Source organism: Mirounga angustirostris, unplaced genomic scaffold (genome assembly GCF_029215605.1).
Source record: "Mirounga angustirostris isolate CCGP_5_RB_7025 unplaced genomic scaffold, mMirAng1.0.hap1 SCAF_11, whole genome shotgun sequence".
Taxonomy (NCBI): Eukaryota; Metazoa; Chordata; class Mammalia; order Carnivora; family Phocidae; genus Mirounga; species Mirounga angustirostris.
Window position 1 is genome coordinate 35,445,195 of NW_026991719.1, and position 26,248 is coordinate 35,471,442.

The window sequence follows — 26,248 nt, forward strand, 5'->3', positions numbered from 1 at the left end:
TTTACATACTGAATGCTGAAAATAGTAGTTTCCTTCTCTTATTTGATTTGCCAAAAATTGGGGGCCAGATGCACACCATCTATGCAGAGACTTGAATACTCCTCTCTTGGTACTCATACCAGCCCAACAGAAAGACCTAAATCTACTGACACTGGGAGTTACCCTAAGAAATGGCCCAAGCAGATCACCCTGCAATGAAGACCACAGTCAGTAAGTCCCACCTTCTAGTAAGAGCTGAGAGTTAAAAATCACTAACATGAAAGAGATCAAAACCAAAAAAAGCAAGGTGCATGAAATGGAGATTATGTAGGAAGAAAAGGGGTAAGAGAAGATAAGATAGCCATATACAACAAAGATGTCATAAAATGAACACTTAGAAACAAAAGAGAGCTCCTGGAAATTTTTTTAAAGATGGCAAAAAAATTATCAAAAATACAAAGACTGAAAGGAAAAAAATGAGGAAATCTCCCAGAAACAAAGAGATAAAAACAGAAAAGATAAGAAAATCAGAGGATTAAGTCCAGGATACCAAGCCTCAGAATAGTAGTGGTAACCAGAAAGAGCTAACAGAGAAAACAAAGAAGAATCAAGAAATAATACAAGGAAATTCCCAGAGCCAAAGGATGTAAGTTTCCAGCGTGAAAGAACCTACTTAGTTACATAAGGTTCAAGAACTAGAACGAGACTGAACAACTCAACAGTCACAATAGACGTTAGAAGACAATGGAGCAATGTCTTCAAAATTCTTACAGAAAATGACTGTAATCTTGAATTCTACACCTAGCCATTCTCTCAATTAGATGAGGGTAAACTAAAGATGTTTTTAGGCGCACAAAGTCTCAAAATAATCTCCCACATACCTTCTCCCAGGAAACTACGTAGAGGTATTCTACCAAAACAATGGAGTAAACCAAGAAAAAGACCTGCAGTCCACGCCACAGGGCATGCCACACGAGAGGGAAGCCAAGGACTCTCCCTCTTCCCCATCCTTCTACAGATTCCTAAATCAACACTGTGTAAAGGGCATGGGGCACTGCCATTCCAGATTGGAGGTCAGATGGTTGTAGAAGAGATTTCTTCAAGATGAAACCAATGAGGTTTCTGATATGTGAACGCACAGAGGGGAGAGTTTATATACAGGGGAGAGAGAGACTTTAAGGTTGAGTTAGTGGTTAAGTATACAAAAAGGTAAGCAAAAAAAGTAAATTAATAACTCCCAGAAAAATAAAATGTTGAACAAGAAAGGAAAAGTAATTACAGTAAGCTTGGTGTATAGTGTTTACATATTTATAATATTGAGAATACCGAAAAATCATCTGATCAAAATTGCTGCCTAACCATACTGCAAGGATAGAAGGAAAGAAAAAAGGTATACTGGGAGCAGCCTGGGAGGATGAAGAGGCATACAGGAATTAAAACAGAATTCAACCCTCATCTTCCATTGTGAGGATCAGATAATGCCCTCAACTAAGAAGTCCATAAACAGCAATGTAAGCATGTTATTTAGAGATAAGGATGTAAATACCAAGAGAATCACCACTTAAGAGTTGAAAACAGAGCAGGAAAAGGGCAAGACTGGGTTGCAAGCAACTAATTTTCAAAACAAGCCTTTGGAACTATTTGACTCTAAACTATAAGCACATACAGTTGAGCTATTATACAAGAATCTGCAGGGATTGTGGCCCAGGACCCTACATTTTAAAAAAACTTCATGGTTGAACTGATGAATCAAAGTTTCTCAATAATCGATGAGAAAGACATTGTTGAAGTTCCTTAAAGTTCCAACTAGCAAACAGGACTCTCTTTGGTATCATTCACCATATGCATTACAAGGAAAGGAGATTTTATCATCTCATACATGTAGGCACAGTGCTTTGTAAGAAATTCCTTTTCCTTTGGAAGGACGCTGCAGAGGTGATAAACTAACACAGCTGCTTATTAAACAGGAATTTGTTGCTTTTCCCCATTACTTCCCCCTTTTAAAGGAATTGTTTTAGAGACATTTATGTTTATTTATGCTAGAATACTAAAGTCGGTTACCTTTAGTCCAGGTGCAGGATAAAAACCTTCCACTAACTTGCTATTATCAAAAAGACTATAGGCACCATCCCGGATCGCCACCACGCCTCGGCTCCGGCAGTAAATGTCGATGCAGTACATGTTCCGAAAGGCCAGTCTGATGTGGGTGGACGACTGTGGCAGGATGGAGAAGCACTGGTAAGCAGTGTTGGTTCTCTGGGTCAAGCCCAACATCGGCACAGTGGGGAGTTTGTTGATGGCATTTAACGGAGCCTGAGTATCAAAGAGTACCTAAAAGGAACACACACAGTGAGAGCCAGCCAGTTTCCGTACAAATGCTGAAGTCTCAGAATCTTCCATGTCTAACAGTCATAAATGAGCCAAGGTCTTCCTGGCATATTCCATGTACCTTTCCCTTGAAGAGAATGCAAACTACATCACTGCATCCACTTTGAATCAAAAAAATTCTCCAAGAAGAGTGCGAGACATAAGACAAAACATGCACCCTTGTCACTGAAGACAAGTTAAGCCCACATGATTTTTAGTTTTACATGAGCCACTAACACTGACGGAGTCTTATTTTTACACAGAAAATAAACTTAATTACCTGTAATAACTGAACCACATTTGGTGTTTTGTTGAACATTTCCTGAAGCTGATGGAGAATGGTATTGTGACAGTTACTGCAACCTGAGTTTGGGCCAACAGTGCCCAAAGAAATGTGAAATTTTTGATGTATGGAATTCCACTGGATGCTAATCTAAATCAAAGAGATTACATGTTTCAGAAACTGAGAAAGTAAGATTCAAGTAGAAGAAAAAACAATGTTTAACCAGTAAGGCAAAATGCCAAAGATCAACATGAGGTCTTTTTGGAAAGCCAATCAGAAGACTGGACTCTTTAAAACTCCAGAAGTGCCGTTCCTATGGACCGGTACATTTGCGAAGTAGGTGTGTATTAGTCCACTTCCACCAAATAAAACAGAAAGAGAAGGTGCTAAAGAAAAAATCTGGATTAAACTTTATTTGAAAATGATCATTGGTGTTTCTTATTTTTCATTTTTATCTAGGACTGAAGAAAAGTCACCCTCTACATGAGCACTGTCATAAAGGGAAAGGAAGCCACTTCTAACACAGATGCTTTCAGTTTATAGATTTTAAACACTCAATTTCTGATATTACTTGACGTGGAAGAGTCCAGAAAGAAGCCAGCTCGCTGAATTTTTATACTAAATTTCTAGGACTTTACATATGGAGTGGGAAGAAAATGAGGAAACAGAGATTACGGGGAATGCCTTCAAGACTGGGACAGGATCAAACAACATTAATAATCACATGACCAAAAGCATAAACGTACAGTATTGTTCAAAACCATTCATAATCTTCATTATAGTAATCATGTTGCTAACCAGATTTTAAATCTGTAAAGAAAAAAAATACAAACACCAAAAGTACATTACCTGGTCCAAAACTCATCAAGATTATATATCCCATCAAAGAGGGCATAATTTTCGCTTTCAATTTTAAAGAGTTAAGCATTCTAGTATACTAGTCTACTATATATCATCAAAGTATTTAAAATTTACCATTTTAACCCTAATTTTTACTTGAGTCCTCAATTAGTTCAAGGCAGTTTGCATAACTTCTGAATTCTTCATTTTTAAAGGATTTATGAGAGGAATTTCAGTTTTAATTAGTTCATAGACTTACTGAGCTTCCCTTGGTGGTTCCATAACACAAAATAAGTTTTCGGTAATTATAAACACGGACTTCTGAGAAAATATTTAGATGAGCAGGTATGTCTAAAGAGAAAGGAAGCAAAAAGGAGATGAAGATGATACATGCAAAACTTTAAAACACATATTTGGAGAAGAGGGCATCTGGGCAGTATCACATGCCTAGCTGGAAAGATCTCTAGATACATCATTTTGTTAAAACAATTAAAAATAAAAAAAGGAAAGCGATGGCATAGACAGTGGGCTTCCATGCCCATTTCTACAGAAGGGGTCCAGGGCACAGGCAGAGCACTGAAGTGGTACAGCACAGCAGTGGGGCGGTTCCAATTCCAGCTCTACCCTTTACTAGCTGTGCGACCTTCAGCAAGTTCCGCAGTCTCTGCGACTTGTTTTCTTCACTTGTGAAATGAGGAATAACTCAACTAGTTCACAGGGTGACTGTGAGGATTAAATGGGTTAACAAGAGCGAACTGTTACACTGTATGGTGCATAGTAGACTCTCAATAAATACTCCCTGTTACTATAATATGGTAGAGCTCGGGAGTAAAAAATTTCCGGATACATAAGAAACTTAACAGTGGTTGTCTCTGGGCAAAAGTCTGAGGTAGAAGGGAAACTTATTTTTCATTAGATATTCTTTTGAAAAAAAAATTTTTTTACGATGTTTTACTTTTTCAGTTAAGAAAAGGGGGGGTACCCCCCAAAAGGAAGATTATCACATGTACCTGGTAGAGAACGTGCAAATTCCAACACACACTCATATAATCGTGCAATGCTATTCCAGTCATTAAGGAACATTTCAACCACTTTTCTACCACCAACAGGTTCAGACAACAGGTTTTCATATGTCAGATAAACATGCCGCGATGGCCCTACAGGATTAAAAAAGAGGATTAATAGCTATCAATACTAAAAAGAAAACCCCCAAAACACGCAAAGACAAAATGTGTGAAGCAGCTCACCTTGCTCCCTAGTAGAAGTGCCATTAAGTGGACAATTCGCAAACACTAACTCCGCCACCCACGTGCGGTTATTTCTACCTTGCAATCGGAAAGTGCAATCGAGAAGAGAGCGGTCCAGAGCCTTCTGGGTTTCCTCATTCACACCCTTACAGGGAGGAATTCTGGCAATGAAAGACAGAGCATATGAAGTGTACTTTGCATCACAGAAAGACAAGAGTCCAATCTACACAACAACGTTCGGGGTATCACGTTAGTGCTTCAGTTCAAGCTCCACTACTAGGTGCTTTCTGCAAAAGAAGCGATTCATAGCAATTCATGGCAATTCACAGCACTGAACCCACTTCTACTCACATCAACACAGATTAGGACCTCTTGCTTTAACGAAGTGTTCTAGTGTTTTAACGAAGTGTGTCTGTCTTCATCCTTATTCCTATCATTAGAAACACTATGATTCTTCAGAGTGAAAATCAAAGATACTGGCTTTCTATGAAATCTACCTAGAACATCCTCAAGGAAAAGCTAAGGTGTAAAACCACCCCTGAGAACAGAATGATACAGTGGAAAGAACACAGGCTTTGGATCAGGGACCTGCATTCTAATTCTGACCCAGCCACATTAACCTCTCTGAATTTCAGTTTCCCAACTACACAATGGAGATAATTACCTTATGGGTCACTGATTTTGAAACATGGCACACCGTACGTAAAGTGTTCATGGCAGCTGATATAATACGTATTCGTGTATGTTAGTTCCCTTTGTGGTAAAACCAAGTCTCACTGATGCCAAGATAAAATGCCAGATTTGTTATCTCTCTCTCCCTCTCCAGTAGAGGTAACACTCATGTGATAAAGCTTTGCATGTATTAACTCATTTAACATATTTTCACTTAAATATGTCACATATAGGAGAGGAATGTATTAGCTTTGGTGTCGGAAAGTACCTACCTATCCATTTTCCTCTTGCACCTTTATGGACTGTCTTGTCATAAAACATTATGAAGTAGTATATTTTCACTGTTTTTTTCAGTAACAGATGAAATAATGAGACAATATTATTTTTTAATTACACATTGTCCTTTAACTCCTAGGGATGGTGGGTTAATTCTCAGACTTGGTATAATGATTATCTACATCTAAGTCTACAAAAATTGGAAATATGGAATCTTGATTCAGGCCTCTTATTCAGAAACACCTAGAATAGGGTTTCTCAACATCAGCAATACTGACATTTGAGGCTGGGTAATTCTTTGTTGTGTAGCCTTGGCCTCTCCTTACCAGATGCCAGCAGTATCTCCCACCCCCTCTTCTCAGTTAATGATCACCAAAAAAACCTCCAAACATTGCCCAATGTCCCCCTGGAGGGCAAAATCGCCCTGGGGTTAAGAACCACTTGCCTAGAATAAACAATTTAAGAGGGCAAAAGAGAGAGAGAGATTGCAGATGATAAAAAAAAATTTGTAGGGGAGAAAACAGCTACATAGGTTGCATAAAAAGAAAATCAACATAGTACTAAAATTTTGTCAATTAATTAAAAATTCCACCACAGCTCCTCTTAAATGTATAGCGTGTTTTGTTTTGTTTTGTTTCAACATTTCAAAAGTTAATCTTTGGGGCACCTGGGTGGCTCAGTCAGTTAAGCATCTGCCTTCAGTTCAGGTCATGATCCCGGGGTCCTGGGATGAGCCCAGAGTAGGGCTCCCTGCTCAGCCAGGAGTCTGTTTCCCCTCTGCCCCTCCCCCTGCTCCTGTGCTCGCTCTCTATCAAATAAATAAAATCTTTTTTTTTTTTAAAGTTAATCTTTCATACTACATAATTTTTATCACTCACAACCAGAAAGATTTTGTCCAATATTATTTGTGGTAAATTACAAAAATCACATACATTGCATATATGCTTGTCAATTCCGTAGGTATACCGAAGACTTTTGCTTATCCTTATCCCTGAAAACATAACCCCAACCCATAGGAGTTATAAAGCAGCCAATTCAGATCGATTTTTAAATCTTGGTTTAGAAAATATAAATGCATACATTATCTTCCTCTCACATAAATAGGTGTTTCGTGAAATCCATCTGGTTAGAAAATGAACCCAGAGAAGCCAGCATGTCTTCAAGTAAAGAGTAAGACTCCTTTCAATTTATGCTCTGAGGGACAGCACGACCCTAACAGTGCATTCTATGTCACCTTCTTCATCTGCGATACACAAGTAATTGGCTCAGCTTCAAGGAACCTGTAAACTATTTACTTGCTTTTAAGGTTTACAAATTTAACAGAATAAAAGACAATTATAACTTTAATGCTCCCCCAGGTGAGGAGGAAAATAGACAGTTCCCCAAAAGGAAACTTTTGAAACAAAACTGTTACAAACTCAAGATAGGGCAAAATACTATTAGAGTCACCAAAAAATGAAGAACTGAGGAAGATGTTTCCTGGACAATGGCTTAACCTTATCTGAAAATTTCTAGCAGTCCAAAAAAGGTTTTTGATCTAAACAGCTATTCCTGACTGATGTTTCTCCTGTAATTCTGAGTATGGGAAGAATGGAGGAACTGGGCTCTGGTCTTCCAGGGCAGATGTGTGTTAGCACCGCTCGTTTTTGGCCGCGGGCCGCCATCGTATACTCTATGTCAGTTTCATTCTGAGGGGTTTTACGAACGTCAGTAACCACATTATGGCCCTGCGGTGCACGAGGGGGGAGATCACTGAACGTGCTTGTAAGTAAAATAAGTGCAATTAGGCCCACAAGGAAAGTGAAGAGGGTTTTATAAAGGTTGCACGTGCAAATGCAGAAGGACTGAGTCACACAACTGACAGAAGCTGTGTCGCACACCTTGCAAAAATGAACTGTGCCTATGCATTATTTGCATAGGCTACAAGAGGCAAAGAAACACAATGGACAAGATGAATAAACCTTGTGGGTGTGGCTAGCAAACCAGCACCACTGCCCAGTAGTGTAATGTTAGTTCGGGAGAAGGTGGGAAGTTTGCTCAAGAGCTCAAATGGAGGCAACTGTGAGCATGCTGCTCTCGAGACCTGGGTTAAGCGGAGTCATTTGTGTTGTCGGATGAAGACTCTTTGGAATCTACACAGGGCAACAGGCCCATGAACCATAGCAATCTAAGGTGTTTACCATGATACTTTCACAGATACTTCAAGGAGGCCTGTTCAACGGAGTCTCAAAAAGAGAAGTTGAATAAGAACAGAACATATTTTTAACAAAGAGGAGAAAAATGTGCTCAATTTTAAAGCTTTGATGTATCAACTCATACTCCCATTAATATATCTACGAATAAAGGCTTAAGACTTTCTAAAGATTAAATGCATTAGAGCAATTATATACTAATTAGACCTATGCTAGATTTTAACTTAGTAAAATCGTGTTTAGACATTTATTGTTTACGGTTTCATTCTTCATTTCTATACCCTATCCCCATAATCCTCATAATGGACAGCAGATACTAGACAAACTCATTATCTTTAATTTATCCATTTCTCTATATTTTTTCCTTTTAAGTTTTAAATAAAGAAAATAATAGCCAGGATATAATAAAGACTTTTTAAAAATTATTAAATGAAGCTTAAAAAATAGGAAATGCTTCCTTCTTAGGTAGGACTATATTATGGGTTCTCTCGAATTCAAGGGGACTGAAATTTCTTCATAAAAATGCTGAGAACAAGATATTTTAAGACTCCTGCAAAACATGAAAAATATAACTAAGAGAACAGAACACAAATGTTAACATTATCTATTTATCTGCAGTTGCCAAGAGAGTGAAAAGATTAAAAAAAAAAAAAAAAAAAAAAACACCCCCAAGCCCCTATACTTTAGGCAGAAGTAATTCAAAACCAAAAGCCATTAAAAGTATCACATTTTGCTACTGATTTCCATTATAAGGCCAGCTCTCTCTCCCGAGAACTTTTTGTAGAGATGGTGTTCAGATAGCCAGCAAGGGAAGCTATCCTAGTTCTTCAACTGTCTCAAGTGAGCACCTTGACACACGGGTAGAGTGCGTGCTATGGGCTAGCTCTTCCCATCTTCCACAGAAACTACCTGATTCCCAAGTAGCAAAAATTAAAGCTCCGCTGGCAGAGCTGCCATGTCTTGGTAGTCAGAGGAATTCGATAAATAAAAACTGCTTCTGTGATTTGTTTTATTAAGCAACATCTAAGAAACAATACAAATGCCCACCCTACCCCGCCCCCTAAAATCTGTTTTCTGCACCAGAAAGGTTGCTCTCGTAAATGGCACGCTAGTTTTGCCAAGTCCATCCTGGTCGCCTTCCATAGCACACGCACCATATTGGCTTTCCTTCTAAGCATCCTTTGGCCCCTGGTCCTCGATCCATTTAGAGCCAAGCCCTCTGCCCATCTCCCTCTGTATCTATTTAATATCCCAGCTCAATTACTATCACCTTGGTGATGACTCATTTACTTCTCCTGCCCAGCCCTGTTGCCAGAGCATGCGATCTAGCCCTGCCTGGCCAAAGGGATGCGTAGACACCTCAAACGTAGCGAAGCCCCTTCAAACTCACATCTTCGGTGTCCCTTATCTCAGAAAACACCACTATCACCCATCACGTGCCCAAGATAAAACCTACAGGCACCTGTGCCATCTTCTCCTCTTTCTTACCCTCAACATCAATCTCCTCACCAACCCTTGAGTATTCCATCCCCTAAGTCCTTGTGGGACCTTCCCAGGTCTAAGCTACCAACTCTGGTGTGAACCATTTCAGCAACTGGTTTCACCAATCAGTCTTGGTCCCCCCCCTCCAATTGATTCTCAATATGGCTTTCAGGATGAGCTCTCAAAAACACCTAGCTAATGATGTCAGTTTCTGCTTCAAATCGTCTGATGGCTTCTTACTGCCATTAGGATCAAGTCTACATTCCTTAAGGACACTTACAAAGCCCTCCAGGATCTGATCCCTTCCCACTTACAGCTCAGGTCCAGCCTCGTCTCTCTCAACTCCTGCCACTCTGACCTCCTTTCAGTTCCCGGGTACAGAGCTTTCTTTCTCTTGCCCCAAGCAAGAGAAAGAGAGAGAAGAGAGAAACTGCCTCCACCTTAGCAGCTATCCCTTCTGGTCAGCACTCCCCGCCCCACCCCTGCAATCTCCCTTTCCTCTGGCTAATTCTCAGCTCTCCTTCAGTCCAAATACCACTGGTACTTCCTCAGGGCTACCCTTTCTGGCTTTAGAACTAGCTCAGATCCTCCTGTTATATGAACCCACAGCATCCTGAAGGGCCCTAGCAGAATGCAACCTGATAAACAGGCACACGGAGTAAACATCCATTAAATGAATGAAAAGAAATGCAGAGGAAAGACATCCTAAGATACCAAGTGGTGCTGGATCTCCACTCAGCAGGTGAAAAGGAAGCCTCCCCCAGACCACAGTAATTCTGTGCAGAAATCTGACATCCACAGGTGCTGAACTCTGCTTTATGCTGTGTCACGGGAGAGGAGTAGCTCTAGCAGTGTGGTTCTAACGTGCGGCACCGAGGGAGACAGAGGACAGGGACTTACTTCAGTAAGCGAATTGCATGGCTGAAGCCATCACCTTCCATTTGCACTCCTTGATGGGGAATCTCCAGATTGGACAACTGGTAAGAGAAAAGGAGGAAGATCAGACCACCAACTTTACAAAGGAAACTACCTTTTGTAAGTACTAGTGTCTATTCTCGTGGCACCTGTTTCAGGGCCACTCTCTTCCAAAGTAACAACATGTTAGACATGCGCACTGAGTTCCATCATCTGATTTCCTGGGCAACTATATTAAATCCTGTGAAACCCAAAGATGACCCAGAGCTTCTAGTTTTTAAAAAAAAAAAAAAAAACACAACACACCCCGAGTGGCAAATCTTCAGAATTCTGGAGACTAATCTACTCCGGCAGTGAGCCAAAAGTCATCCAGAATCAATCCTGGTGGTTCCAACTGATGCAAGTGTAAAATAAGACTGGTTTTCTTATGTTTTTCTTAATTATGTCTGTTCAAAACAAAGTCTGAGTCATAGTCACATCCTACTTTTAATCACAGACAATAGTTTTTAGCATATAACTTTTCTGGAATACTTTTTTTTAAAGATCTTATTTATTTATTTATTTGAGAGAAAGAGAGCGAGCGAGAGAGAAGGGGAGAGAGGGAGAAGCAGGCTCCCCGCTGAGAGGGGAGCCTGACGTGTGGCTCGATCCCAGCTGAAGGCAGACACTTAACTGACTGAGCCACCCAGCCACCCCTCTGGAATACATTTTTATTTTTAACAATTAAACTACTTCCTGTTGTGAAACCCAGGAAGACTTCCAATTTATGCATTTACCCAATGAGATAGCTTTCCCAACTGGAGGATTCAGAAAGTGAGTTAAGAAGATGAATGCGTGAGACCCCGTAAGTGGAACTGCAGGTTATGTAGGTATGCCAAAAAGTCATCTGATGATCTACCGGAGAGAAGCTGGTCTTTGGCACATATTCACAGGTCTTCTATGGCAAGCTATTTATTTACACCCACCTTGTTCCAGAAAGGATTTAAAGTAGCCCTAAGTATTTGACTGAGCCCTGTTCTTTCGGCCTGGGAAGGGCAGAGGTTTAAGAAAAATAGCTGCTAACCCTATAAATAGGCCATAGGAGTTCAGATTCAAAAGGAGGCCAAGTGTAGGAGGACTCAAAAACACCGTCTCTGTCCTATGGATCAGAGATATAAACATCCCTGGTAAGATTAGATTGAGTTATTCACATCTCAGTATAAAGTACTTTAGGCAGAAAATGTGTTTGCTTTTGTCTTCAACAGGGCTTTTTCACTGAGATAAGAAAAAGTAGGCTGTTTAAGAGCTTGAGGGTCTTTCAACAGAGTACTACTATACAATGTTCTTACATGTCCTATGTGTGCAACAGGTATAGGAGCCCAGGGAAGAGGGACAGAGAGGACTAGGTCTACAGGTGTTAGGCTACATGAGCACTACAGAGACAAGTTTTTGCAAGTTTTGCAGGTGGTGAGGGTGGAGGGCAGGCAGGGAGAGACACATCACATTGCCCCCAGGTACCAGGTAGCCTCCCTTCCCACTACAAAGGTAGTAAATGAATGACATGCATGTCATCAATCCACAGGGCACAATAAAAAAAGCCCAAGAACACAGTCAAGTAGACAGGAAGCATGGACACTGTCTGTACAGTTTTGGAGCTATATGGCCAGTACCCAGGCAAGAAGACATTCATCAAGCTCACAGTTCTAGGAGCTAGGACATCAGTCATGAGTATCTATTTTAGATGCCTATTTCTGGGCCTCGGTTTCTCTGGGCTATTCCCTTCTTCATAGTTTTACACCTCACCCTCTGGCTCCAGACCTTGAAACCCTACAAAGCAGGGGTCAGCATACAACAGCCCATGGCCCAAATGCAGCCCAATGACTGTTTCTGTAAATGAAGTGTTACTGAAACATAGCCGCACTCATCTGTTTAAACATCAACTATGGCTGAGTCACACTACAAAAGCAGATCTGAGTAGCTATAATAAGAGACCATATGACCCACAATACCTAAAATACTTACTATCTGGCCCTTTACAGAAAAAGTTTGGCGACTCCTGCTCTAAAGCATGAAAGTGTTCAACAAGTCTTCCCAAGACTATCACCATCAGTTTCACTGAAATAATCCACTTCTACATTCCCAGGCCTCTTCTCTTTTTTTTTTTGTATCCTCAATTGTTTTATTCATAAACATTAAAAAAAATCAACTAACCACCTCTAAGAGATAATGTTCCTACTAAGAGGTATGCAAGTAAGACGTTAATACTCAAAAATTGTCCTTTTTTTAAATTAGGAAGAATTTACTTTCCATTTCCATAAAGGGAAGAACGCTCACAATTTGGAATCAGAAAAATGAAATAATGTAAGTCATGTTTTACAAGTACACCATGAGATGCTATGATTTCAACCCCATCCCTCCCAAAATGAACAAGATCACAGCTATTCCGGTTCTCCTAATGGAATCCATGTAGCTTTAGCAAGGCATTTTAAAAATTACTTTTTTTTTTTAAGATTTTTTTTTTTTTATTTATTTATTTGAGACAGAGAGAATGAGAGAGAGAGAGCACATGAGAGGGGGGAGGGTCAGAGGCAGAAGCAGGCTCCCTGCCGAGCAAGGAGCCTGATGCGGGACTCGATCCAGGGACTCCAGGATCATGACCTGAGCCTAAGGCAGTCGCTTAACCAACTGAGCCACCCAGGCGCCCCGAAAATTACTTTTATATAGAGTACTCAAAACTGTTTCAAAAAATTACCTCCAACCGAAGTCCTACGAATGGCATATTTGTATCACACATAGCAACAAAGTGAGCTAGAACTTTATTGAAGGCACACATTTCTCCTGATCGTTTTGTTTTCTTGGGTTCTACTGGACATGGATCATCAGACAACTAGAATTGGGGTAAAAAAAGTACAGGTGATGCAATTAGTTAAGGCAGTTAAACTACTATAGCTCAAGGTTAACAAAAACAAATGTTATGCATTCAACAAGTATTTATTGAGCAAATATTTCAACCTCAATACTGGAAATTTACGTAAATATTGTGTATTTAGCAAACTCTCTTGTGGAAATGGTGTATAATTAATTATTAATTAAGAGAGGCATTTTCAAGAAAATGTAGAAAACTGTTACTTAAACCTGATTGTCCCCCAGTCTCTTACAAACCAGAACTCATTCTTTCCCATGTTAAAAATGGTTAAAGAACACAAGAGAGTTAACACACACCAATCCTGTGCTCACTTCTATATGTGATCCTACCTTGCGCTTGGGACTGGTCCTAGGCTGTTTGCCAGGTTTGGTGCGAAAAACCAAGTCCTGGATGTTTTCCTTGAACTGCTGCAGCAGGAGAGCCACGAGAGGGGTGTCCTCACGTTCTGCAGCGTTCACAGACATGAAGTAGTACTTGTACGACAGCTGCGTGGGTTTATTGGGAACCTCCAACATCTCCACAACCTAAGAAGGCCCAAGTCAGAAATGAGACTCAGAGAAATAATTAATGAGTGTTGCATATTTTCCACCTTATAGCAAGTAGGGCTCAGAAATGTAAATCTAATGTAGATGGTCTTTCTTCTTTAAATGAGGACAAATCAATCATGATTCTCAACAAAAAAAGCATTCCTGTTAAATATATCCTTTGTTCTCTAAAAAATAGATCAGACTAATGAATAAAAGCAAAAACCACCATAAACTACAGAAAATGGGACATTTAGACTATTATAGCATTAAGTGTTCTGGATATTCATATCTTAGCTTAAAACACTGTATGCTTAAGTAAAGCAGAACTGCTAGATTTTCTAGAATGGTATCTACCTATTTCAAATTGCCTTGTTTCCCTTAACCATTAAAACATCCTAAGGGTGCCTGGCTGGCTCAGTTGGTGGTGCATGCAACTCGATCTTGTGGTTGTTGAGTTCAAGTCCCACACTGGGTATAGAGATTACTCAAAAATAAAATCTTAAAAAAAAATAAAACCTCCTAAGAATTCCACTGTTAGAGCCGAGAAAAATGACAAATAACTCTCACAATTGGAAGCATATAAAAATAAACCCTGATAGGGGCGCCTGGGTGGCTCAGTTGGTTAAGCGACTGCCTTCGGCTCAGGTCATGATCCTGGAGTCCCGGGATCGAGTCCCGCATCGGGCTCCCTGCTCGGCAGGGAGTCTGCTTCTCCCTCTGACCCTCCTCCCTCTCATGCTCTCTGTCTCTCATTCTCTCTGTCTCAAATAAATAAATAAAATCTTTAAAAAAATAAAAAAATAAATAAACCCTGATAGATATGGTCATCGTGAGGATGACACCACCACCACCAACAGCCAACACTGATATAGAGTACTAGATGCCACATACTATCCCAAGTATCTGACAGATGTTAACGCATTCAGACCTCCTACTAACTCTGTAAAGAAAGGATTACTGCCTTCATTTTTCTGATGAAGAAACTGAGGCACAAAATACTTAGGTTACTTGCCCAAGGTCTCAAGAGCTGAGAAGCGATGGACTCATGCTTTGATTCCGGTTTGGCTCCAGAGACCTTGCTTTTACCCACTATACCAGTTTACTGTTTTCAAGTTCTACCTAAAATTTAAGAAAAGTCCCCTAAATACTTTAAGGGGAGAAATAAATGCCATTGGACCATTGCTCTGACCAACATATGCTTTCCTGTCTCTCTTCCTGCCTCCTTTCTCTCCCTTATCCCACCCCCTCCCCACACACTCTCTTCAGGAAACTCTTAGGCTAACACCTAGTATCACACTGATGCACGAGGAAATGGAAGAATTAAAAGGAAAATGGATGCTTCACCAGAGAAAATACAGAGATGACAAAAAAAAAAAATACATGAAAAGATATTCAATATCATCAGTCATTAGGGCAGCATAAATTAAGACTACAAAAAAATACCATTATACATCTATCAGAATGGCTAAAATTTACTTATTTTTAAAAGATTTTTATTTTTTATTTTTCAAGTAATCTCTACACCCAATGTGGGGCTCGAACTTACAACCCCGAGATCAAGAGTCCCAGCCAGGTACCCCCAGAATGGCTAAACTTTAAAAATTATAATACCAATGGGGCGCCTGGGTGGCTCAGTCATTAAGCGTCTGCCTTCGGCTCAGGTCATGATCCCAGGGTCCTGGGATCGAGCCCCGCATCGGGCTCCCTGCTCCACGGGAGGCCTGCTTCTCCCTCTTCCACTCCCCCTGCTTGTGTTCCCTCTCTCGCTAGCGCTCTCTGTCAAATAAATAAATAAAATCTTTAAAAAAAAAAAAATTATAATACCAAGTGCTGACAAAAATGCAGAACATCTAGCACTCTCTTGTATTGCCATCAGTAATGCAAAATGGCCCAGCCACTTTGGAAAACAGTTTGGCAAAAGCTAAACATACACTGACATTATAACCTAACCCAACAATCCTACTCCTGGTTACTTATCCCAAAGAAGTGAAAGCCTAAGTTCACTAAAAAACAAAAACAAAAAAACCTATATGCAAATGCTTACAGCAGCTTTATTCATAATTGCACCAAATTGGAAATAACCCAGATGTCCTTCCACCAGAGACTGGTTAAACAAACCATAGTACATCCATACCATGACTACTACTCCAATTACAAGAATGAACTATAATACACATCACAATATGGATGAAAATCAAAGGCATTATGCTGAGTGAAAGAAACTAGACTGATGGGAAAACCTATATAGACATAAAACAGGTCAGTGGTTACCAACTGAGAGTGGGGGGAGGGTCCAATTATAGAGGAGCAGCATGAGAGCATTTTGGGGGTGATGGATCTGTTCTGTGTTCTGCTGAGAGGCGGATTACAATAGTGTATGCATTTATTACAACTCAGACACAGTCTAAACTTTTCCCATATGTAAATTGTATCTTAATAAAGCTGACAAAAGTAAAATGGCAGACATTTAAAGGCAGCAATCCTTTCCTCTGTTCTTAATGTCCCCAGTTTTTCCCACTTCTATGAATGTGTCACCCCTAAGTGAGAAATAAGAAGGATGAAGAGTAACATAGATTCAGTTTTGATCTAAGCCACGTGAAACAAATTATTGCTTTATAATAAACCATTAGTCGTTGAAACTAACGTCTGGTTTCTGTTGATACTAAATAAGGTCAGAAATAATAAAACCATTTTGTCTGTGGCTGAGTATAAGGATCTTTGTGTGTTCAATAGGTTTGATTATTATACATGTATTCTGAGTATCATTCTATATGTAGACTAGGCAGCTCACCAAGGACGGAGACAACAATCCTTTGTCATGTACCAAATCTAGTTCAACAGCTGGGGTTTTAAAATTCAGGAAAAAAGTGAAGTTCACATCAATGACAAACCTATTGCTCTATACAAATAACGCTAACCTCAGATATGTCAGGCTAGACAGGGTACATTTTTTTTTAAGATAGTATCTTTTAAAAATACAACTCAAAATCTTAAAAAAATTCACTCCTATTACCTTCAACCAACAAGCTTGAATTAAGTTTTTCAAATATCTCAAGATTCTTAGCCAAAAATATCTATGTGGTATATACAGAAATTTCTACAAGCAGGGAAATATATTTAGGGTGAATTCATATTTCAAATTCTTACAACTTTTAACCAATTCAAAGATCTCAAAGAAACTAACTACAAAACACCAAGAAATCTAGAGTGAAAAAAGAATAAGAAAGGATCTTACTGTGCACTGAAAGGTACATGCAATCAATAAAAATGCAATTAATAAAAATCTATATATATGCCTTCAATCAGTTAAGGATGAGAATATAAAGCTACTTCAGCCAGCTGTATTTAAAAGGATGCATTATGCAAGTTAACATTTGATTAAAAGCAAGCAAGTTTATCTGATACCAAAACATCTCCACACACCTTCACAGTAGTTGCTTTCAATGTTTTCCCTCCCATAGAGAGGAGATGCTTCATCCCGAAGAGAAACTAGGCCTCACTACAGGAAAGATCTGAGGGTGAGGGATGGAGACATACCTTATATTCCCCAACCCTGCCTGATCATTGTATCATTTCATAGACATGATTTTCCTCTCTCCCCCATCCCTACCTCCTAGGTTGAGAATCACTAAAGTCAAATATCCAATAAAATGTTTGCAATTAAATTAAGCAATAAATCATGTGAAATACTAATAGAATTACTGAACTTGATCATCCAAATCCCCCCTTTGCATACTTACAATGTAATACTGAGGAAGACGGGTAAGTTTAATGAACAGCTTATTCTTAGAAAGCTTTCCAATAGGATGGGTTGAGTAATTGGACAGCTGCAATGTTTCACTGCTTATTGTAGGCAGATGTTTTATAGATTGCTTGCAACGCTGCTGTCCAAGCCAAAACCTTAATTGAAAGGAGATAATTCACATCACAAAATCATAAGTTCTTCTGATTAACTGTGTGCAACTAATTTGTAAACTGATTACTGAAGATTCACCACTAAAAAATAACAATCTGAAGTTTAACTGAACTAGTAAAAAGACACATAACCATAATGATGAATCATTTCTCCAAGTTTTGCATTGGTCTGTTAGTTCTAGTTCTACTTTAAAGAGCTGAAACTACAATGTGAATGATTTTATTTAGTCATAAGGTAGAATTAACTAGTATTAAAGCTGGGACACTGTAGCAGTGTATTAAAGAAAATGACGGATTTCCTATGGTTTATTAAGACAGCAATAACTGGGCGCCTGGGTGGCTCAGTTGGTTGAGCGACTGCCTTCGGCTCAGGTCATGATCCTGGAGTCCCTGGATCGAGTCCCGCATCAGGCTCCCTGCTCGGCGGGGAGTCTGCTTCTCTCTCTGACCCTCCCCCCTCTCATGCTCTCTGTCTCTCACTCTCTCTCTCTCAAATAAGTTTAAAAAAAAAAAAAAAAAAAAAAAAAAGACAGCAATAACTAACCTCAACATCTTTTATAAAATGCCTGAAATGTTTATAAAAGAAAATAAAACAATAAACAGGTATAAATGTACCTAATTTTTCTAGTATCACTAGAGATATATAGTCCCAGTTTTTATACTGTGTATGTGTAAAGTGATGGTTATATCAGGCAGGTGCCTATAAGTATTAATTACCTTTTTTCCCTCCTCTCTCTCGGTTAAGCCACCAGATTTTAGTTTGATGCTTTTTATAGTATTCCTCTCACTTCTTTTATTTGATTAGCTATCATTGAGGCTAGACACTGTGTATATGTGTGTAAAATATATGGAAAAAGTACTGTACTAGTCACATGCAGCAAAACCATGTCATAAAATGACTGGTCCATAAACTCTCACTGGTTCACAGTGAAATAACTACAGAGTATAAGAATACAAATTTAGAAACTTTCCACAGCGACGTAACAATTACAACATCTAAGCTCACGATCAGCAGGCTGGCCTGGCTCAACAGGGCACAGACCAGCTCAGGCGCTGCTGCAATTTATGTAGTGAGCTGCATGTGGTACAAACTCTGTACTAGTCACGTGCAGTAAAACCAGGTCATAACATACAACACTTTAAGGGTAGTTTGTCAACTATTACCCAAAAATGTATAAAGTCTAGAAAGCAGTTTTTTTTTTTTTCACTGAAAACAACTTAAATTTATCTGCAACTTCACAGGATCAACTGCTAGAACTGGCTATAAATGAAGAAATGAAGATAAATTTTGAAGATGCAACAATACTTGCTATGTTTTAGATAAAAGTTAAAAATGAATGTTCTGAACTTGCCAAAACTGCTTTCAAATCTCTACTTCCATTCCCATCAACATGTGAGACTTTGTGAGACTGGGATCTCCATTATGTATGTTTTTGAAGAAAAATAGAAACAGTTAAGATATACGTTATTTCCTGTGATTAGCATCATCATCAACCCAATCTAGACTAGTTCCAACAAGCAAGAAACAAGCCCATTTGTCACATTAAAAATTCTAAATACAAGATAGTATCAATACAATATAAATTCTAAATATATACAAATGTGTATTTATATAAATTTTAAATACAAGATACTCTCTTCAATGTGCACACAGAATTGTCATTTTACTCTTTTTGTTTTGATTTCATGGAAAAATCTGAACGTAAGAGTGAATTTTCTGTATTAACTGTCTATGTACACTTCCAATGAAAAATGTGTATAGATTTTTTTTATTTTTATACTGTTCTATGTTTACTGAGATGTAATTTTCTGTTGGTTCTTACAATTAAAAACTGGGGCTTTTATTTTACACGTTTTTTCATTTCTTTTTTTAGAATTTGTTTTCGTTGCACGTTATAAGAAATCACATGAACAGATGCTCAACATCTTCAGTCATTAGAAAAATATAAATGAAAACAACAATGCAATACCTCATTACACTCACTAGGATGGTTATAGTAAAAAACAGTAACAAGTGTTGGCAAGAATGCAGGGAAACGGAAACCCTCAAATACTGCTGATGCGATTTTAAAAAGGCACAGCTACTCTGGAAACTAGTTTGGCAGTTTCTTTAAAAAGTTAAACATAAATTTACTGTGACTCAGCAATTCCATTCCTAGTGGAATGAAAATGCATGTCTACACATAGACTTACACGTGAATATTTAGAACAGCATTATTCATAATAGCCAAAAAGCGAAACAACCCAGGGGCGCCTGGGCGGCTCAATCGGTTTAAGTGGCCGACTCTTGATTTAGGCTCAGATCATGATCTCAGGATCATGAGATCGAGCCCCACATCAGGCTCCTGCTCAGCGGGGAGTCTGCTTGAAATTCTCTCTCCCTCTGCCCCTCCCCCTGCTTGTGTGCGCCCTTCTCTCTAAAATAAATAAATAAATCTAAAAAAAAAAAAAAAAAGGTGAAACAACCCAAGTATCCGTCAATTTATGAATGGATCAACAAAATGTGGTACAAAGCCATATAGTGGAATATTATCCAGCCATAAAAAGGAATTAAGCTTTGATACCTGCTACAAAATGGATGAACCTCAAAACAGTAAGCTAAGTGAAAAGAAGCAAGTCACAAATGACCACATACTTTATGATCCTACTTATATGAAATGTCCAAAAAAAAAATCTGTAAGAACAGAAAGTAGATTCATAGTTGCCTGGGGCTCAGGCTGGGAATGGGGGTTAACTGTAAATGAACACCTTTTTGAGGTGATGAGAATGTTCCAAATGTCTTAAAACTGGATTGTGATTATGGATGCAAAACTCAGTAAATTTACAAGTCCTTAAAATAGGTGAATTCTCTGGTACAGAAATACTTCAATAAAGTCATTTCAAAAACATTAATGTCCCATGATAGATTAGCAATCAACTGGTCATTCACCAAAGATCATTTGAGAAGCACTATTGTAAGTGATAACCAGGGGACCTTTCTCAGAAATTATGTGTTTAAGTACAGAGACACATTTGATAAGTTTAAGGCTTTGGGGACTTAGCTTTCTGGTTTTATGTTATATTTCTGCTAGCTGGACTGCCAGATAATCTTGAGTCATGCAAGATGTGAGTTATTAAGCATTTAAGTATTTAAACCTTATTCGTTTAGCCAAATGCACAAAAATATGCTAAATCACTAAAAATTTTGGAATGTGTTACCCAGAATAATGATTATCATTTTTCATATACAATTACACTAAGCAGCTGTTCAAAAGGAGGCTCATAAAACACTATCTACTGGCATTAAAAATCTTATCTTGTTAATGAAAACATTACCTGATTATAGTGAAGTCTTCAAATATTTATACAACTCAAACTGGCAGCGAGAAGGGGTAAGGCTAGATCACAAAATCAACAGAGCTCTCTGAACAGTCTAGCCCCCTCCCCCCTTCTCCATTTGCCAGTTTGGGTTTTGATCTCTGAAATTTATTTTTATCCCTTGGAATTCTGTTTTATTAATTTTAAAAAAGAGTTTGTTAGAGTTGCCATAATGGACTCTTTAGTTCCATTTCCAGTGTTCTTTAGTTTAACAGTATGAAGCACTCAAAGGATTTTGAGACAGTATTGAATGACAGTGTTAGAGAAGCAGAAACAACTATTCTGGAAGTGTCAGCTGGTAGATTCATACCATGAAGATTATCCGGGGTAATAAGACTCTACTGCAGAGAACACTAGATTCAATAAAATTCACTGTGATTTATACAGTGCTTTTACAGGAGGAAATGTGGCAAGGAATGAAAAGTAGAGTGCCATGACCTTCAAACCTGTATTTGCTCTGAAAGGGAACTGGGTACAAAACACTGCCATCTCGGCCCTATTCCAAGAGAATTTCGATTCCAAGTACCAAAAGGTGCTCAAGTTTCATGTCATAAACATTAAGGACAGTGACTGATCAAGAGTAATGATGGAGAAGAAAATATATCATACCAAAGTAACTTTCCATTTTTAGTCTTGAGCTAAATAAATAAGCTTACTTCAGTTGTTGAATCCAAGGGATAATTCGTTTCATATCATCGTTCACAGACTTCTCCATGTCATCCAGCGTGGCCTGGTCTATAGAATATAGCACTTCATTAATTCACTGCTTACATGAGGCATAAAATATTTAGGTAGCCCAAAACTTACACGAAAATTATTGTTTTAGGCAGAAAGTAATGTTATTTTTGAGTCAGAGAAAAACCAAACTAAACGTATCGTCAGGCATCAATTAACCCAATTTGTTTACCCTCTTTAACATTTAAAGAGAGTTACAGGACAACTAATTAATAGCAAATGTACACTAGCAGGATGAACAAGTAACAAATACAGGAATTAATTCTTTGCCTACATTTTAATTCCCAAAACTCTTGGTGTAGTTAATTTTTTTCACTTACATGTATTTCAAATTCCTAGTATCACTAAACTTAGAACCTTAGAAGTGCAAAAACTATAAAACTCCATTAAAATGTTTATTTATTGGGGCGCCTGAGTGGCTCTGTCGTTAAACGTCTGCCTTCGGCTCAGGTCGTGATCCCAGGGTCCTGGGATGGAGCCCCACATCGGGCTTCCTGCTCAGCAGGAAGCCTGCTTCTCCCTCTCACACTCCCCTTGCTTGAGTTCCCTCTCCTGCTGTTTCTCTCTCTCTGTCAAATAAATAAATAAAATCTTTAAAAAATAAAACGTTTATTTATTAAACACAAATAATTTCTGGCATAAGCAAGAGCTGTTGGCTTAAGTTCAGCTTGCTAAATGTCACTTAGAATTTTCAATGACACCAAAAAATGTTATAATAGCATGTTGCACAAAAAGCAAAATATAAAATGATTTCAACTAAAGAAAAAAGTATGGAGAAAATCAGAATACCATTGCTATGGAAATTCGTATGTTGAAGCCCTAAACTCCTATGTGATGGTATTCAGAGGTGGGGCCTTTGGGAGATAATTAGGTTTAGACGAGGTCATGAGGGTATAGGACTGAGGTCATGATGTGATTGGTGTCTTAAAAGAAGAGACACTGGAGAGCTTGCCTTTCTGCCACGTGATGACAGAGAGAAGGCCTACATCTCCAAGCCAGGAACAAAGCCCTCACCAGAACCCAACCATGCTGGCAACCTGATCTTAGACTTCCAAACTCCAAAACTGTGACAAAATGAAATTCTACTGTTTCGGCAAACCTCTCTGTGGTTCTTTGTTATGGTAGCCTGAACTGAGCCAAGCATATATCCTCTAAAACAAGAATGACTGCCAACAGGTAACTATTTTTTGTTTCTCTCATTTTACACGTTCATCTTCCTTCTTTACGAGTATGTATTATGTAAAAAGTCAAGAAAACAGTTAAATAAAAAAATTTTTTGAAGAACAATTGCCTTGTGCTTTGGAACCATAGTTAAAAGGTAATTCCTAAGTGTGCCACTTATCATTTAGCCAACATAAATGCAACGTGATTCAAAGTAACGAGACCAGCGTTCTATGAACAATTCATAGACAAATTTATCTTTATACAGTATAACCAGAAAACCTTTTATTTTCATTGATCTAGCTTAATATTAATTTCAAGCGGTAAATGTGCTAATATGTGCAAGAACACTGTTCCATTAGCAATACAAAAACACTAAGTGCCAAGTGGTTCATCATTTCAGACCACCAACTTGGTAACAGATCATGTTAGAAATCCAATGTTAATGTCTACTGTGTTTAGGCTAGGAACAACAACAACAAAAAAACCCAAAAACCCTCTTCTCCAGGATTCTGTATCCTAAGTTAACATTTAGATGTTTACACTGTCATAAATTTGTTCTTCAGCCATGAGTGACATCAGAATCCTCTGTAGTTGTTTCCATGTCACCCAACTATGAGTGGTAATATCGCTAATCTAAAAAACATCAGCCATCAACGTTATTACTTTTACAAAAAGAGAAACAACATGAATGCACTTCATGTTGGGAGGTTTAATTTTTGATACAAGAAAATCCAAAGGAGACTTAAAATTGGCCTCAAGGAATAGACATCAGCCAGTGCTCGCTTCGGCAGCACATATACTAAAATTGGAATAGACATCAGCCAGAGTTATCCCTTCCACATAGACTTTCTGTACTGCTAAACCACCCCCTCCAATACCAGAGGTAATGGCAGAAAAATTTTAGTTTGCTTTTGTGAAAGCATTCTTCTTTACGCTGAGTGACTATCATTGAGTCACGTACCAAGTCCATAAAGCATCAACTGAAACATTCCAGAATGCAAGTCTACAAAAATGTGCAGACACTCTGAGTTACCGCAGGGCTCCAGGATGGGAACAACAAGAGCTGGAAGTGCAGTCTCTATGGAAGCTGAAAGGTTAAGAAGGAAAAAATTATATTTCTATCTGAATATTTTATAGAAAAAAAAATATTTCTCAGTGAGTAGAAACAAATGAACTATCAAACAATCCTCAATGTTAAAGGAAAAACAGGATTTTGCAAAATTGGAATAGGACTATTATGTCAATTAGTAGCTCAAAAGGAAGAATGTATTCCCCCGAGGTGACTTGGAACAAACAGACCCCTCTCGAAATACTACAGCAAAAAAAAATCCCCAGATTCCTTAAAAAAGGTTAAAAGAGCTAGTGAAAACATGAACTTCATCAGTGAGCTGAGTTCTAGTTTTACTTCCATTCAGTAATTACTAAGTAGTTAGTTTTTAAGGATTTTCTTTTTGATACGTGGGAAGAAAATTGGTAAATAGAATAAATTTCATCTAGGCCTCAATATTTTCAATGCTGTTCTTCAAAAACAGAGGTTTTCTGGCAATTAGGGCCTGTGTGTTAAAAAAAACAAAAACAAAAACCTGAAAACCATTACACATTATTGCTATATAAGAAAAAATTTTTTCCGGTTATTTATGCAACCTCATTTTCAAGTCACAGATGAAATAAGAACACAAGCAACTGTTAAACACCAATTTCCAAAGTTGCCAATGTACTTGTTCTAGAGCTTCATAGTATTTCCACCAGGCCCAATTAACTCTTCCCTTAATCCCACAAACTGGCGTAACAAAACCCAGTAAAGGAGCAAAGCACAGCCCCTGCCTCTCAGATTGAGGAGTTATAAAAGGAATATACTCTTCTAGTTACCACGCTCCTCTAACGCTACAGCACAGAAGAAAAGGCAGGCAGTGAGCAGAGTGGTAATGTAGGCCTAGCCTTTCACCAGGTGACTTGTCTGTGCTACTCTGTTAAACAAGAACAATAACATCTTCCTGTCTATGCCATGGGTCCTTAGGAGGAAGAAATGACAAGTTTGTGAAGGTGCTTTAAAAAGCAAAGTGCTGGGCGCCTGGGTGGCTCAGTTGGTTAAGCGACTGCCTTCGGCTCAGGTCATGATCCTGGAGTCCCTGGATCGAGTCCCACATCGGGCTCCCTGCTCGGCAGGGAGTCTGCTTCTCCCTCTGACCCTCCCCCCTCTCATGTGCTCGCTCTCATTCTCTCTCTCAAATAAATAAATAAAATCTTAAAAAAAAAAAAAAAGCAAAGTGCTCAACAACGTACATTATCTATAATCCTCTATGAATCAAAGAAACAAACCAAAACCTCTTATTAGGAATTTGCACTATAATTAAAATGGGTGAAGTTACCGTTGGTGCGATCCATACAAAGAAATTATCAAACAAGTTAATAAAGCCAAAAAATGGCAGGAGACATATTTAATCAGATGAAAACAAATTTCTTTCAAGTAGATCTACCACGTATTTGTAAAGAAATGTTTAACAACACAGAGCCAGCAGAACTATCACCTAAAACACAAAAGAACAAAAAGGTATAGAAATTTCTTTTACAGTATTTTATAATTCAGAGCAGTGTGAGAAATTAGTTCAGATTATGTTTTGCTGAATTTACTGTTAATATAATAAACAGTGCTTATAGAGTTGAAGCAAGATTGCCGATTTTTAACACATATCTGTACTGTTATAAGTCCTAATGGATTAGAAATGTATTCTTTAAAGCAAAACCATTTTTATTTTTGTTTTTTTCTTTTAAATTCAATTAATTAACATAGAGTGTATTCTTAGTTTCAGAGGCAGAGTTCAGTGATTCATCAGTCTTATATAATACCCGGTGCTCATCATATCACGTGCCCTCCTTAATGTCCCCCAACCCCCCTCCCCCCCAGCAACCCTCAGTTTGTTTCCTATGATTAACAGTCTCTTACAGTTTGTCTCCCTCTCTGATTTTGTCGTTTTATTTTTCCCTCCCTTCCCCTCTGATCCTGTTTTGTTTCTTAAATTCCACATGAGTGAGATCATATGATCATTGTCTTTCTCTAGCAAAAACATTTTTAAAGTGGAGAAATGATGTAAAGCTCATTCTGACAATTGGGGTAACAATTATAATTTCAATCTAATTATCAAAATTGAGTACTCCTGAAAAGACAGGGCAGAGAATATAGAAAGCACAGTCCAAAAGATAAAAAATACTTTGATGTGTATCCCTCCTAACTGCCAATGTCCATATTTTTCTTTACGGAAAATAAAATCCATAAGGTCCTAAGCATTTAAAGGCAACTGGTTTGAAGGTATCCAAACAAGGCGAAACTTACCAATAAAATATAGAAGAATTAAAGGCTGTGCAAGCCTACAGGATGGTACACTACTACTTCC

The 26,248-nt window shown here is 38.5% G+C and overlaps 1 protein-coding gene across 2 annotated transcripts in view; it reads right to left on the reverse strand.

The window, feature by feature from the left end:
- Window positions 1-26,248, reverse strand: part of MED14 (mediator complex subunit 14) — a 71,799-nt gene that overhangs the window by 18,088 nt on the left and 27,463 nt on the right. For both annotated transcript variants that reach the window (XM_045876376.3, XM_045876370.3), the window contains exons 11-21: window positions 23,818-23,943; window positions 21,614-21,692; window positions 17,426-17,585; window positions 13,488-13,682; window positions 12,985-13,119; window positions 10,239-10,315; window positions 4,717-4,877; window positions 4,480-4,626; window positions 3,729-3,820; window positions 2,627-2,779; window positions 2,041-2,310 (exon numbers count right to left, since the gene is read on the reverse strand). In XM_045876376.3, coding sequence (XP_045732332.1) covers window positions 2,041-2,310; window positions 2,627-2,779; window positions 3,729-3,820; window positions 4,480-4,626; window positions 4,717-4,877; window positions 10,239-10,315; window positions 12,985-13,119; window positions 13,488-13,682; window positions 17,426-17,585; window positions 21,614-21,692; window positions 23,818-23,943 — 1,595 coding nt within the window. The remainder of the gene's footprint in view (window positions 1-2,040; window positions 2,311-2,626; window positions 2,780-3,728; window positions 3,821-4,479; window positions 4,627-4,716; window positions 4,878-10,238; window positions 10,316-12,984; window positions 13,120-13,487; window positions 13,683-17,425; window positions 17,586-21,613; window positions 21,693-23,817; window positions 23,944-26,248) is intronic.